General features: G+C 40.3%; 1 protein-coding gene across 1 annotated transcript in view; it reads left to right on the plus strand.

Annotated features, from left to right (window-relative positions):
* The window catches only part of SPOCK2 (SPARC (osteonectin), cwcv and kazal like domains proteoglycan 2), a gene marked incomplete at its 5' end in the record, with an annotated part of 66,485 nt that overhangs the window by 2,848 nt on the left and 46,609 nt on the right, over positions 1-17,028 (plus strand). The window contains 2 exons of the mRNA XM_082267720.1: positions 8,021-8,066; positions 15,891-16,005. Coding sequence (XP_082123846.1) covers positions 8,021-8,066; positions 15,891-16,005 — 161 coding nt within the window. The remainder of the gene's footprint in view (positions 1-8,020; positions 8,067-15,890; positions 16,006-17,028) is intronic.

The raw sequence follows: 17,028 nt of genomic DNA on the forward strand, positions 1-17,028 counted from the left end.
TGGGAGGTATGCTTGTAACTGCCAGTAGCTTGCAGTGCCTCATGGGACTTTTAGTTCTAAAGCAGCTGGAGGGTCACAGGTTGAGCATCCATGTCCTAAATGAAGTCCGTTAATTAACTTTTTTTTTTTTGGTATGTGTCCATCTCTGCTTGAATAGACATGCATCTGTAAACTAAATTTATTGATCAGCATTGAGCTTTAAAAACAAATTAAATCTGTCCAGGGGTATTTCCGGCATGGCAGGGGTCCAATTGTAGACATGAATAAGTGGCTTATAGGAAATATTTTCCATGTCATGACTACTTTCTTTATGCCAGGTACCTTCCAGTGCCCAATGACTTATAATAATAAGAATAATAATAATAAGAATAATATATGATAATATATGGTTGGTTTAAATAGTGTAATGGCCCACACATTGTTGTTTGATTTGTTTAGTTAAAATTACATTGGAGTTGATATACTAAAGGCAAATATACTGGGCACTGCAAGTGCACTTAAGCCACGTACACACGTAACGATTATCGGCCGTAAATATTCGGCCGACGACCGATCGGCCGATTGTAGGCTTGTTAGTATGATGCTTCCAACAGCGCATTTTCGGCCGAACAGAATCTGTCGTGCAGGCATTTAAATTTTTGTTGGCCAACACCAGAACGGCCGATTGTTCGCCAGTCAGTACAGATTTCGGCCGACAGACAGCAGATTAGCAAGACTGGGCATGCTCAGAAAAGAAAAAACACAAGGAAAGTTAACCATCACATGACATCACTTCTGCAGTCGGCTGTTGTTGGCCGACAAAATTTGTGTGCAGTCTTTTGCAGTTTTCAACAGACACGACAGCCCTGGACAAAAGACGAACGATCGTTCGGCCGACGATCAGTACGTGTGTACTGGGCTTTATTCCAGAGCTTAGTAAATGAGGTAAAGCTTCACTTTGCAAAGAATACTCAATCACATTTAAGGAAAAAAAGCGCACAGCATAGTTGCCTTTAGTAAATCAACCTCTCTTTGTCAGTGTCTTCACTTGGTATACATTTTAGGATATTATGTGCAGTAAAAGTAAGTGGATTTAAAGCTGTCCCACTGCAGCATATCCTGAAGTAGCTGAGGTTTCTCCTCAATCTGGGCAGCAAATGGATAGGTAGGGTTGGTGAGAAGGATTGCATTTACAGGTAGGGGTCAGGCATTATAGGAAGCAGGTTGTTTAGTTATTCGTCAGGGGAAGCATATAATAATTTTATAGTAACTCGGCTTATACTCGAGTCACTGGCTCACTTACTTTTTAAAAATGGCGCCGCCTGGCACCGTCATGTCACTGCCCATGCGCCGCATGCCCGGGAACAGCCAAACGTGTACGAGCTTTCCCGAGCATCGGCGGTGCATGCGCGGTGATGTGTTGGCGCCGGGTGGTGCCATTTTTAAATCGATGGTGCCTCACCGACAGGTAAGGGAGACTCCTCCGCAGCCCCTGCATTTCCTCATGCAGTGCTGCGGGCATGGTACAGGACATTCTCCTGTACCATGCCCGCAGCACTGCATCTCCTGTGCCATGCCTGTACCTACTATGCAATGCCTGTACCTACTGTGCCATGCCTAGACCTACTGTGCCATGCTGGTACCTACAGTGCCATGCCTGTACCTACTGTGCCATGCCTATACCATCACCTGTGCCATGCCTATACCATCACCTGTGCCATGCCTATACCATCACCTGTACCATGACCTGTGCCATGCCTGCACCATCACCTGTGCCATGCCTATACCATCACCTGTGCCATGCCTGTACCACCACCTAAGCCATGCCTATACCATCACCTGTGCCATGCCTGTACCATGACCTGTGCCTCGCCTATACCATGACCTGGGCCATGCCTATACCATCACCTGTACCAGGACCTGTGCCATGCCTGTACCATGACCTGTGCCATGCCTATACCATCACCTGTGCCATGCCTGTACCATCACCTGTGCCATGCCTATACCATCATCTGTGCCATGCCTGTACCATCACCTGTGCCATGCCTGTACCATGACCTGTGCCATCTCCTGTACCATGCCTGAACCATCTCCTGCACCATGCCCGCAGCCCCTGTTTTGTGTCTCTTGGTGGTCCAGTTGGGTCCAGTAGCTGCTGTATTTCCCACCCTAGGCTTATACTCGAGTCAATATGTTTTCCCACTTTTTTGTGGTAAAATTAGGGGCCTCGGCTTATATTCAGGCCGGCTTATACTCGAGTATATACGGTACCTTGTATTTTTATATTGTCTAATAAATACAGATTTGTAAATCCTTCATTTGGTGGCCATCTTTATATCAGGGGATGTAAATAGTATCAGGGGATTTAAATAACTGTTTGGATGAGCTTAGCCTTAAAAGGTATGTTGTTTACCTGTTTAAAAAACAAAGGATGTTTTTTTTAATTCAGGTGACTGCTTTTGACTTGCATAGATAAAGGAGATGTGCCTCCATATGTAATAGGCAAACATGGCTTAAAAATATATTTACATATTTTACGCGTAAAACAATAAAAACCCATTCACATCTTCACATTGTTGTAACTGTAGCATGCAAACCACAGTACATTCCTAACAAAGAAAAATCCAAAATTAGGAGTTACCATGAGAACAGGAATAGAGGGAAAACCCGGAATAGTCCTAACTTCGAAAGATCTTGGGGAACAGTAGGGAAATTTGGTTCTGAGATTTCATTGGGATGCTTGTGTGCTTTTTCATCATCTTTTAAGATCTTTGCTCTGGCAATATTGTTTGGAATATCTGGATCTGAATTGTTAAAAATCTACTTGAGAAGGACTTTGTGCGCTTCAATCTTTTGTCTTGCCATTGTCTACCTGTGACTTTAGAGATGGCTGTCTCTTCTTTCTTCCCAAATAAAGATTTTGTTTTAGCCACAGTGCCCTTTTGGCATTGACTGAGTGGGGCATCACTTATGCAGTGCATCAGATGGTGTCAATCGCCCACTTCATCAATAAAGCCTGCTTCAATTTTCAATTCATCAAGAGTGTGAACAATGTCTTCTTTGAGTATGTGTTGATTAATTTAAATTTTAATATTTTGATCCCAAACACGGATAGCTTTGGCTTCAGAGGTAAGGGCGATGGCTGGCTTGCATGCTTTACCCACTGCCTGGAAAAGTCTTTTGAGGTCCAAATCAATCTTCAATGAAGTGCATCCTTAAAACAGGTTGCATCTTCCATTGGAAGCTTGTAATTTTTGCCAGGCACACTACTGCAACATAGACCACAGGTGCAGTATCTAGAGAGGCAACATCAGCTTCCAAGAGAGGAAAGTTTAGCAAGAACCTAATTTCTGCTTTTGGCCACTTGTCTTTCAAAAGATCCTTACAGTCTTCCATGGAATAAAAAAAAAGTGTTTTTGATAAGAGGAAAATGTCCTTGTTTCTTTGAGAGCTCTTCCGACTTCCTCCCAGCTTATTGTCTTCTTGACTGTCTGAATATAGGGCTGTACAAGTGCGAAACTGAAACCTGGGGTCTCTGACAACTCATATGATGAAGAGCTAGGATTGGCAGCTCCCATGGGTGTGGTGCAGTGTAAAAGAGATGAAAAGGAAGGTCCGTAGAAGGGCCTGGCTGGTCAAGTTGGTGGAACCCGAGATGAGGAGACTGAAAGGGTGCTACTACCAGAAGACTAGCTGCAAACACAGTTGCTTAAGAAAAGATGAAACCTGATGACTTTCCCAATCTTGTTCAATATAGGGCTCTCCTAGGCAGTCCATACAGACCAGTTTGTTCACCATGGGAGTTGCCCCACAGTCCCAGCGCGTTTTCCCACCACAGCATTGAGAGTGTTCTGGGGACGATGAAGAGTGATAATGCCTCGTAGATATCTTTCTGGCTTGTGAACAATTCCTGGAGTGAGAAAAGTGTGCTCTTGACTGAGGGCTGTTGTCAGGCTCTTCATAACGATTTGAAGGTCCTTTGAAATTCTTAGAGCGTGGCCACGTAGAGCTGGAAAAGACATGTAACCAGTGTTGGGCACTCTTTCTGTACCTTTGGGCACTTACCTGACTATAGCTCCCTTACCTTAAGGGCATGTGATAGGCTCATAGCAGAGATATGCATAAGTAAAAGTGGTCCACAGGAAAAAAAAAGGACCTACAAGCAAGCAGACACCTTGCAGCATACAGACTACTTTATTCCATGTGGAAGAACCAAGCCTGTCCCCTAAAAAAGGCCTAGCAGGGTATGGTGCTGTACATTTAAGGACTGTGAAAAAGAGAAAGAACAAACATAACTAAACAGGTTTAGTGGAAAAATAAAATACAGCCAGGACAAAAATATGGCAACTCCCTGCTCACCTTGTATAACAATATAACTATAGCACTATATGTATATTGTATAACTATATAACACCTATATAACTCCCTGCTCACCTTGTGCCCAGCCAAAGCAATCTCCATAGCCAGACTGATCTTGCCCCTAGATAGGAGACACTGCATGCCCAAAAGAGCCAAAGAAGGGGCTCCCAGTCTTTAGTAGTCTAAGGCCTCTTGCACATGGACATCATAATATACCGATGTTGATACTCTGGATCTTGTTGACAGAAAGATCCCTAGTAAAATGCAAAGTAAGGACCTTGTGCATACATTTGTATAGGCTTGCGCGTGGGTATACATGTGTAAAATTCTTCTTTATCTTATTCTAGTTGCCAGTGTTTTGAAGTATACATGTATGTACATGTGTATTACTGCACTCAAATGTAAAATGTTCTGTTCTAATTTTACGGCTCTGTACTCATCACTGTAATACTGATCCTTACACATTGTTCCAACAATGCACCTGTGTTCAGATCATTAAAACTTGGCATTTTTCTAAGCCCATGCTCAAGAGGCCTAAGAACCAGGCAAATGCCGCACTGAGGAAGAGGTAGGGATGTGCTTCACTTTAGTGGCACCATGGGGTATGAGAAAAAAAAAGGAAAATACCGGAGGTCCTTGTTCATTTGTGCTATTCTGGTTCTGAGGGTGGGATTAGAGGTGGAGCTCTATCACTGGTATGCTGCCATGTAGACATTGGGAAAACTGATTTGGATTTACAAATAGAAAACAAACACAAAATACTTTAATAGAATTTTGCTTCTATAAATATGTAGCAAAACTGTAAAAAGACAAGAGTTTACCTTTATGCCTTAATATTTTTAACAGCTTTGGTGGCCTGGGACTGACTTGTAAAGAGAAGATGAAATAGAACCGAGCTGTTGGTTATCACAGCCTATTCAGAATGTTAGTGCCACTGTGTGGATTACTGATCATATATTCCATTTTATCACAGACATTTTCTACCTGTCCTCTTAGAAATACATAGGAAATAAAGTTCAATTGCATACAGCATAACCAATCAAAGTGAGACTTGGAATAAATAGAAGCAGATGTAAAGTCACCACTGATCTGCTGCATAAATGTAATGAGCAGCGTACTGTTATTTAGGAACAATGACAATGTCATTTCCATCTGCTGCATCTCGGTGTGATAGTGCTATTACATTTTTTGCGTATTTATATGTAGACATTTTGTCACCTCTTGCTGCTATCACAGATCCTATTTTCTAATGTTCTAGCCTTTCATCATAATTCCTCACAGAGCTTAACAATTTTTTATTGAGCATCTGACATTTATTAAAAGTCACCTCTTACAGAGGACACCACAAATGATCATAGGTCTGAAAAGATGCCCAATCAAAGTTGGCGTAGGAAGCAGCAAAATAAAAGCTAAATAACAGGATAAAGGCAAACATTTCATACCAAGTTGATATTGTTTTTCTTCCTGTTTGAGTACTGTCTTCTGCATAACATTTGTAAAGATCCAGACATTCCTTCCCTTATTTTGCAATATATGGTGGATAAGAGGGATGCAGTTAGGTCACCAGGAAGAAGTGTATGAGGAGACGAGAGGTCTCTAGACTTTAATATAAGAAAAGGGCTCAATAAATGAACAGTACAAGTGGGCACAGGCAAAATATTAGTTCTATAAAATCCTAAACATACATTTGATAAAACAAAACATGATCTTAGGCGGCATTTAGGATGACCTTAAATTGATGATGCACTTATAAACCATGGAAAGTTGTTGGCAAGAAGCTATGTAACGGCAATAGGGGCCAATAGGCTCCATCCAGAAATATAACCTTTGTTTTGGAGGGGATGCTTGAGGTAATTGTAGCCGACAGAGACCATTGAGTACTGTCCGTGATACTTTTTTTATTTGCACTAACATACAATTTTTCAGGACAAGCTTTCGGGGTATGTCCCCTTCATCAGTACTGCTTGGATCTTGATGAAGGGGACATACCCCGAAAGCTTGTCCTGAAAAATTGTATGTTAATGCAAATGAAAAAAGTATCACGGACAGTACTCAATGGTCTCTGTTGGAGGGGATGTAATTCTCAGGGAACCTTTGTACATATGTGGTGGAACTGTCCCAGAATACAGAAATAATTAAAAATATTTAGAAAATAACACAAATGAGCATGCCCCTGGAACCATGGACATGCCTATTCCATTACATAAATATTTTGGTGTCACAGTATGGGAGATTATTAATTCCTAATTTACTTAAGGCAGCGAAAGAAATCTGAAAAATTTGTTATTCCTACTATGAAAGAATGGATCACAAAAGTAGACTATGTTTATTGGAAGAATTATTACTCTTGCACAAAGATTCTGCTAATGTATTTTTTTGGAACACCAGGAGCATGGTTGCATTTTATTAGGTCTGAGACCTATGTCAATTTGATAAACTCCTATTATTAGGAGTGTGAAGGGGGCTTACTTATTATTATTTTTTAGCTTGGGATGTTATGGAGGAAAGACTGTGATGTTATAAAACATCTGTGTATAATATATTGGAAAATGATAAAGAAGGAATAAATAAAAAATAAACCATAGAAGCGTTAGTCAGGGGACAGGTTGGCCCTTTTGGAGATACAACTCTCATAGAAACATGCAAGATCTGCAGAAAATCTTCAATTTATCCATTGTTGACACACATGTGCCAGATTGCTATGCAATTACTTTTTTCTGTGTTTGTTATTGTTTTATCCTGAACATCCAAGTTCTTGCCTGGAGATCATTAATATGAACTATTGAGGCAATAAACACCCAAGCTTAGTACACACCGTTCGTTCTTTTTTCGTTCAACCCATTAGGTTGAATGAAAAAAACCTGACAGCGACCTCCCCCACTGAGCTATTGTGTTCTGACAGGGGGACAGCAACCCCCCTGGGAAAGCAACCCTCCCCCCCCCCCCCCCACCAGAACACTGCAGTCAGCGCTGATCTGGAGCCAGTTGGCTGCTGGTTTTCTGTTGGACCGGCTGCAAAACACAAGGGCCAAATGTCAGCTGGTTTTTATTGAACTGCCCAATGACACCCAACATTTGGCCCGTGCGTACTAGGCTTTATATGCAGCAGCCCTGCACATGGGAATTGGCATGAAAAAACACAAAACCCATTTGGTGCAGCCAACTGCTCTGGGACATATTTAAACATGTATAGTTAAAGTGCAAGTTCCCTTTTTTCAAAAAAATGAACAGCTCTCCACAATCCCCAAACACGCCCCCCTCAAGTCCCTTCTGCACTTTTCTCTGTGGGTGATAAAGATTCATCATCTACACAGCCTGATGCACCTGCTGTGGGGTTTGAAACTGCACTGTTCTTCCTCTTCTTTCCTTGGGATGCAAAAACAGAGCAGAACAGTTTTGACTGGTCATCACCGTTATGACCCCGCTGATCAATCAGAACTGCTGAATTAGGAGAGCAGGTACCTTAGGTTTATTTGAATTTTCACTTTTTCAGGCTTGTTATATTTATGTTTAATGACTGATTTCATGCTTAGAACAGGTCAGATATTAATACAAAAATACAGCTCGGAGGGATAAAAGTATAACTCACCAGAACAAAATATCTTCTATCTGTAATTCAAATTACAAGTAACCATAATTTTATTACCACTGACTTCAATCCATTATTTCCTTTTTTTGTTAGGATGACTACATCAAGAGTTGGGAGGACAACCAAGGAGGAGATGAAGGTAATATAAATGCCACAAAACATCACACACCTTTTCCTTCCTATAAACAAGTATATGGAAATCTCTGTGATGTCACGGCGACACTGTAAAGCAGCCAGATAACTGTTCCTTCGCACCATTTTCTTGAACTCTGAAATTGTACTCCTAGTAAGCAGCTAAATACATGGTTGAAATACATACAATACAGTATATGTAAATTGTTGCACCAGGATTTGTCATTTTATTCAGCTATTCCTTTGGTCCTGGATCACTGCTGTCTACACTGCAGTTAAAGGTAAGTTCATCTTTAGCAACTTTTTACAAAAAGCCCCTTATGCTATTCCAGATCCCTTGAAAAGTAAATTTTAGCACTCCTGCTTTCCATTAGCTATGTAATTGTTGGTAAATGGGACCTCTGTGAAAAAAAATGTTGGCCCCTCGATCCCCCTCCATCCTGCCATTTGCAAGGCAGACTAAACACTACAAGTGTGAATCCTCTAGTGGCTGCTCCGACCCATTCAAAGCCACTAGAGAAGGAAAGAGCTCCCTGTGTGTGCGCAGTTTGAATGCACTAACTGTTTGTGAAAGGAATGTGGAAACTGCCTTGATAACTCATTCTGCAAAAAAACTCTTGGCCTGGTTTTACTTCAATACTTTGAGCCAATAACAAAGAACATTTCATTACTTTCTATTTTTAATACATAACTGGATTAAATGGTGTTTTAGATCTGCCTGGAGTTCACATTTTAAGCTAACATTGCCATTTTTTTCTTTCTATCATGCTTCAAGCAGTGGTCAGTTTGGCTGTGAGTGAATGTCTGAATACGTTTTCATCAAAGCTAATAAAACGTACAAATATAGAGCTTGTTCCTGGGGTGATTCTGGGAGTAAGCTTCATTCCAAATCTGAATGAGGCAGTAATGACTGTAGAGGATGGCTTTGGAAATTCAGGCGACAGATCTTATTAAGTAATTTGCTTAATTTTACACACACTAATGGGCTGCAATCTGTCCAGTAGCTTGTGTGTGACTGCTTGTTGTATGCAGATGTGACTGTAGCTAAACTTGCAATTTGTCTTTGCATATTCCCCCAACATAAGAATTTCAGAAAGAGGGACACCCTGAAGGGGGCATACATGTGGGACACGTGTAATGTACTATGGCAAAAATTGGGATCGGCTACATCATGCAGAATTTTGGGCATGGCTTTAAGAGGCATGTTTAATTGGAATCTGAGTTTACGTATAGTATACAGTACACACATTTGCCACAGTCCTTGTATCCTGAAAAAATAATTACTGTGTTATGAGTGAGAGCCTCAGCAATGCGCATAAACCTAAACTATCATCATAAAATAAAAAAAAAAAACAATAAAGACAGAGAGCTAACACTTTTTGAACCTTTTATAAAGAATGACTTCATTAAAACAGATGGAACTTAATAACCAGCAATTACTGAGGCAATAAACACATTGGTCAGAGATATATAAGGTATAACACAGCTTACAGAATACACGGGGGACACACTATGTAATAAATAACATCAAGCATAGAGAACAGCAATCAGGACAATGTAACATAAAACATATATATGTGCAGAAATCAGGAGTATATGTGGTAGTGACCCTTAAATTGCTGGTCAGCTGGAGAAAAAAGTCCTGGGGTTAGTAGAGTGAACACAATGGCTAAATGTCATTGGGAGAAAGAAATAACCTGGTATTAGTGGACAGTAGGAGAGAAAAGTGCCCCAGTACCAGAGGTTAATGCGGGCAAAAAAGCATTGGTGTTGGAGGTGTTGGGTTAGGAGGGCAGAATATCCATACGTCATCTTGCTAGATACTAATGAAAGCAGTAACATCTCTGGTGTTCACGAATGATGGTGCCAGGCTTGTCAAACATAAGATATAATAGATGCATACACTGCTGACACTGCTAATAATTTTTTTTTTCATAAGAGTTTTATTGAGTTTTATTGAAAAAAAAGTAGGTACAATACAGGGCAACATGCAAAATCAAAATTCACATATGACAATAAAAAGATACATGCCATACTTGTATAGAAAGGAGAGGACCAATATGGTCTACAAAAGCAAGGAGGAAATGGCCTGCGAAGCAACATTGGGGAGGTTTATCCTGTCAGGAACGCTCAAAGGTAAGGCACGGGCTGTTGTAATAAAGTGGTGTCTTTGGCAGGGCTGAATACTGAAATGTTTTTACTGCTGTCTGTGCCCTCATTAGGAGGATTCACCCTCTCTATTTGCCCTGTTTACCATTATCATTGAAAGTGAAAGCAAATCCCAAAATTTGGGTTGTCCCCAGAAAAGTAATAGAGAGGAAATCTTCTAATGGGCACAATAGTTCTGGTGACCTGGGGGTCCCCAGGGAATTCTCTTAATTTGCAGAGATTTCGCCTCACTTCCTGTTTATCTATGGGACAGGGCGTGAACAGAAATCTCCACAATGGGACACAGATGGCAAAAAAAAATTTTGACAGGGGTTATAACTGTCCCTTACTCTATCAAAAATGAAAAAAGTTTTGCCTATAGTTCTACTTTAATATAAAATACAATACAGAAATAAAAGATGACATTTTTAATCAAAACTAAAGATTAATGATATGTACAGACCCCAGATTAGCACCCTTCCCTACCCCCTCCACAACCCTTTCAGACCTCAGAACAGCTTGGCCGCTTAGAGAACACTGAGGGGGACTATTTCCAGCCTTCCCTATTTGAGGCATTGTCACATTACCAGAAAAAGGTAGTGGAGATAGATTTTCCCTACTTTCCTGTGTAGACGTCGCGCTGGTCTGAGGTCTGATACCAACTGAGTTTGCAGGATCCTGGGGTTTTGTTTAGATCCAGGAACAGTCCTACAGAAATTGGGATGGTTGGGAGGTATGGTCTTGATGAGTTCCTTAAATTAATGGTATTAAAAGCTGATTTGGATAAAGCATTGGGCTTAACTATTGCTGAATTCTTCTACATTCAGTTGTAGCTTTTTTGCTTTCAGGTAATTTGCTTGTGGAAAGAATAACATGACCTCCTCTATTTCATTTGTTCCTATGTGCTCCCAACCATAGAGTTTTATGTTTGTTTGTCCTAGCTGCCTGACCACACAGAGCGAGAAGCAAAGAAGTACTAATATTTGCTCCATGGAAATAGCTGTCAAGGGACAACTTACATTTGTTCCAAAGTCGACTTAAATGGGACAAAAAAAAAAAATCTGCAGATCAGTAAGGAAACATTTTAAACCTTAGTCTCCCTGGTGATACAAGAACTATGGAGTTTTACTGGCAGGCTTCCTAACAGTATAGCTTGCTCACTGTAGATTGCTTTGTGGTAGACACCGTCAGGTATCTGTCAAGTAAATATAAGATCTTTTATGCTTCCCTAATTAATGTTGATTATGTCTGCTCGGAATTGTTTTTTATTAGCATACTGTAAATAGCATCCTCATAAATGTAATCTCTAAATAGCAGAAGAGGACAGAGAAGGGACAGTGTTGCAGGTCTAACCGTTTGGGTATGAACACAAAAGCCAGGCATTATCTAAAGGACTAATTAGTAATTCACAGCAGGAGGATGAGGGCCTTGTGAAGAACTGCTAACATAGAAAGACAGCTCTGCTTTGTATAAATTGTGTTCAATTGCCCAGTCTTTGCTAAACAAACACAGCTCTGGGAGGCCTCTCCAAACTCAAAATGATTTTGGACAGAGCTTTATCAAAAGATGATTAAAGACAGCAAGATCTAGTAAACCCTGAATAAGTATTATGCTTCTTCGACTAAAGAGCTCAGCCACTGTGATAAGGTCCTGAAACGTTATAAGCATCCCATAGGGGGTCTTTGTACCACAAGCCCCTACTTAGCCCAGATGCCCATCCTTTCAACTCCCATTACTATTATTCATATATACAGTAACAATATTTGGCAGATTACTCTAAAGTAAATACAATACAGAGTGTCATTTTGTTATGGAAATCATTGGTTCTGTCTGTGGACAACATAACAAATCTCCCCCTTTTATGGAGAAAAGGAGGAACAAAGGTGTACAGTGGGTGAGGTTTGCCACACTAAAACAGGAAGTGTGTTACTGGCAGGATCAGGGCCGCTGATAGGGGGAAACCACCAGTCCTCCTGTAGGGGGCCCCGAGCACACAGGGGGGCTCCAACAGCACGGGGGGGGGGGGTCGTTGCGGTCAGGCAGGGGGGCAAGAACAGAAGGAAGCCCTGTGTGGCTCTCTGCAGCAGCTGAAAGACAGTTTTTCCCCCTCCTGCCAGCTTTCAGCTGCTGCAGGGAGAGATACAGAAACAGGGCATCGTTGCTTTTCTGACGCAGATCCCCCTCCCTGTTCTACCTGCTTCTGATACCCCCTCACCCCGTGTGCCCCCTTTCACTGTGCCGCCCCCACAGATCTGCAGGCTTCCCTGCCAATTAAAAAATTGTAAAAAAATAATAATAATAATTAAACATTTTAGATAAACATTTAAAAAAAAAAATATATATATATATATATACATATATATATATATATATATATATATATATATATATATATATATATATATATATTTATTTATTTATTTATTTATTTATTTTTTATGTAAAAAACAATTTAAAAGGGCTAATTCACACAGGTTCCCTGTTTATTTTGTGTCTACTAATCTATAAACTGGCAAGCAGCAATATAATTGTAGAAATTGCTGCTCTTTGCAAAGAACTGAATAATAAATTAATGGAAAAAATAGCAGCTATCACAGTATTGTCTATCAACAACAGGACGCAGAATGTAAAAAGAAAAAAAAGGGGTGCAGAGCTAGAATAAACAGGTAAAGTCCATAATTGATGAACCATCCATATGAATCACGAAAATGGTTGAATAGGATAGCCTTCACCAACACCCGATCACACAGCTCCTTACCAGAAAATGTAGATCCCCCACTACAGAGATCCACTTGGTTATGACGGTCAAGGTACACAATATCCCAATGGAAATCAAACTGCAGGCTCATATGGAAACAATCAGTATACAGCTATATCCGAATTGCTCTCAAGAATTATAGGCAGCCACATTGGCATTCACTGGATATCTTATCAACAGTCCAAAGGGCTGGAGACACAGTGGGTCTTTTTTTTTTACAAGCTGCAATATAACACATATTTGTTCTTGGCTTTGTTTATCACTAAGGGTAGTAGTTGGTGGTTAAGGAGATAGAATAAATGTCTTCTTGTGTTGTAACTGACACAAGTGTAATGTAGTAGATCTAGATCTTTCATGATCGCATAATGCTTGAGTTATGTCTGATTGATCACTAAAACTTTCTACCAAATGCTACTTTATGTAGCTTACACCATGGGAAGTCATTTGTTCCATATTTTTAGTGATCAGTAACTTCTCTTAACGTTTACTCACTAGTACTTCTTGTTATTTGATGTCTTTTCTAGCCATGTGTTGTCATTTAAGATTTTGTTTCTTAACTTCGCATATTTAAAGTGTTGCTAAACCCAGAACCCTGCATTCACTATATCTGGTCTCCCACATTACGCAAAACATGGAAATGCAATTATTTTAGTAAATATAAACTGCTAAATACATCTCATCAGCAGTATAAAGCAGTCTTGGGACTTCTATCGGTGTCTGGTTAAAGCTTGAAAGAGGACCCCTGACCCTCTGTCTGGACAGTGCTGATTGGCCCTGTGCTAATCACATGCACCCTCCCAAGAACAAATTCAAAACTCTTGAGCAATTTACACCAAACTGAGCATCTGCAGAGTGCCCCCCAAGGCTCTGCTCTAACAGCAGAGGGGTTGGGGACTGTGGAAGAAGGGGAGGGTCAGAGAAGGCAAGATCAAACAGCCTTTATACACAATGCAGAGGATTAACCCCTTAGGTTCCACAGTGAGTATAACAGTGAGTATAACAAACATGCATTCCTGCATATACAGACTGATTTTACAGTTGTGGGTTTAGGAACACTTTAACTGTTGGATAATTTATAAGAGTAAGTGGCTCCTTTTTGCATTTTTCTGAATGTAAAATAAATTGAGCAAACCCTAAGAATGGCCAAATTAGGTAGTAGGGCTTAGAAATCTCAATGCTGGAATTGCAGACAGATTTAGGGTAGCAGATATTAATCTAAACTATTTAGGCATAATGCTGTAGCTCAACCAGCCCTTTCATGACAAACTGGAATTTAAGCAGCTTCAAAATAGTCACAGTGCATTCATTGTAAGAGTACGGGCTAACATATAATCTTGTATTTTTTTATGTTGGGTTACAAAAATTAGCAAGGTAACAGGCTTATTTATAGCAGCCATTTAGCAGGCCTCAAGTGCTGTCATATGAAGGCAGGAGGCAGTAATAGTCCTCTGAAAGTTTTAACTTCTTTTAAAGTTTCTGGGGGTACTTTCACAGTAGACTGGGGTGGAAGGCAAGTGTGGGTAGGATAAGAATATGATGCCTATAAACTCATAAGTCTCATTAGATTTTATCTGTTTCTATAAAAAAAAAAAAAGAAAATGCACAACTTTGAGCAAGGATTTGATTATCCTGTAGCTGAGCTTCTAAATTGACTAGCTAATTGCCAAAACAGTAATTTCACCATTGTGAATATATTTATATGAGTCAGGGTTGGTTTTGTGTTCTGGTATGACACTTGAGTTGGATAAAAGTTACATTATTGTCCCCCTGAAAAGGAAATGTGTGAGTTACTCTAGAATTTCTTCTTTTTTTTAATTTTAGGCTGGGTTCCATAGGCGTGCGCACAGGGTGTGCCGGGTGTGCCTGGGCACACCCTAATCACCTAGGGCACATTAGCATTATCGCTCTGTTTGCCAGTGAGGAGATGGGGAAAGATCTCCCTCGGACCTGCTCTGCCATAAGAGAAGTGCCACACACTTCTATTTCACTTTGCCATCAGGGAGAGTAATGTATCGAGGCCATGTACATGTAGGCAAACACATGCATGTGTATTTAAACTTTGGGGTGCACACCCTAATGCAATAGGCTGCGCACACCTATGCTGGGTTCACACTTAATACAGCACAGCAGGGGTCCAGTGCATCCCTGTTCTCCATTTCAGGGACGAATCAGGCCCAAATTTTTGCCTGAATTCGGGCCTGAAACAGAGCCAAAGACGCACAGGATCCCTGTGCAATCTGCTCCACAGCCGCCCTGGAGATGTGTGAATTGGCTCCATTGAGAGATGGGCACAGTCTCCTGTCATGCGTAATGGATGCAGGGAAACCAACCTCCAATTCGCACCAGTGTGAACCCAGCCTTAAGTATAATGTGTATTGATACCATTGACACATATTTTGCCATTTTCATAACTGTTATACTGTTATACGCCTTCATAGGTTGTCATTTTGCTGGTTGTAAAGCTTTATAGGATAAAATAATTGCAAATAATACACTTTGCAAACATGTATAATCAAGAATAAATGTGTAATACAATAGATATATGGTCCACAGAAGTTGCATACCTGGTATGGTCTAAAGCTCAATAAACTCAAGGGAATTAACAAATCTACATATATATTGTCTTTTGTAGCAGTCTATAGGTTTCAGTCAATACCATCATGGCGAAACAGAATTATGTAGCCTGTTGTGAAATCCAATAAATATGCATATTCATGAATAAATCCTGTGAAATCTGTATTATTTAAGTGGGATTTAGATTTATAATATAGTACAGATATTATAAGATGTCATATCACATTTTGGAGCAGACTATTGGATTTCCTTTTAGAATAACCCACTGTTCCATATTAATATTTATAAAGCCCTAGTAATATACATGGTTATTGCTTTTATATTATTTAACTTGTATTTTCCTTATCCTAGCCCTGGATACCACAAAGGACCCTTGCCAGAAAGTGAAATGCAGTCGACATAAGGTTTGCATAGCTCATGGCTACCAGAAAGCTATGTGTATAAGTCGCAAGAAGTTGGAACACAGGTGATTAAGAAAAATATATTTTTAACTAAATTAAGTTAATAAATCTTACCAAATATTCATCAATTTATGTCCAATTTATTAACTTTAAGTTTTTAAAATGGGCCTTCCAAATTTCTAACAATCAAACCAACAGTGCTCACTCATGGAACAAAGCAAATGAAGTTTTTAAGAACACTAACTGTATAATAAAGTGATGTTAAGAGCCTCACCCCACCTATCAATTTTGTTATTTGCAACCTGGTATTGAGACAGTGGCAAGGTGGTATGACGGTCCAGATGATGCGGTCTTCTTTTCACTTGAGGTCAGCAATCTCCATCTCATAGCCCTTTGATGCCAGAGCATTTTTGCACACATATTAAAGCAATCATTATGTATCCGGAAGATTAGTTAACCCCCCCCCCCCAAACAGTATACAGTATATTTTTTAAAGCGAAGACCCTGAAGAATAAAATGGTTACAGTTCTCATGATATCAGCTCAATCAGGTGCAAGTGTAAAAATATACTAAACCTGATTTTATTGCAGTATATTATCCATATTTTGGTAAAATATAAAAAACGAGGTCATGCCAAGTAAAAAGATAAAACAAAATACACTACAGCGCTAACTCTGTGCAAATCCCATGGTCATAGGATGCTGTTTAGCAAGTAATTAGTTGATAAGCAACAAAAAAGTCTTCTTCCCAGAGGTATAGGAATAAATGTCAATCGTTATGTGACTGGCTAATGCTATTGGTGATTGGGAGGCTGCCTTTTACTGTGGGCTGGGAATCCACAATCTGGAATACAAGAAGAGAGGAAAGGGGGGCACCAAGCAGGCATAGTGTAGCACAGGCTGATGAAGGAGGCGTGGCTTGCTTCCAGAATGCATTCCCATTGGCTCTCACAGCAGACGGGCTGACAGCTTCTTTCCACATTATGGCTGGAGACACTCTCCCTGGGCGGACATCCGAACACCGGACGGACTATCACAGCAACACAGGGCTGCCCGACATTGGCTCCTCGGACGGGTTCCAGGCTCATC

Source organism: Pelophylax lessonae, assembly GCF_965119305.1.
Source record: "Pelophylax lessonae genome assembly, chromosome: 9".
Lineage (NCBI taxonomy): Eukaryota > Metazoa > Chordata > Amphibia > Anura > Ranidae > Pelophylax > Pelophylax lessonae.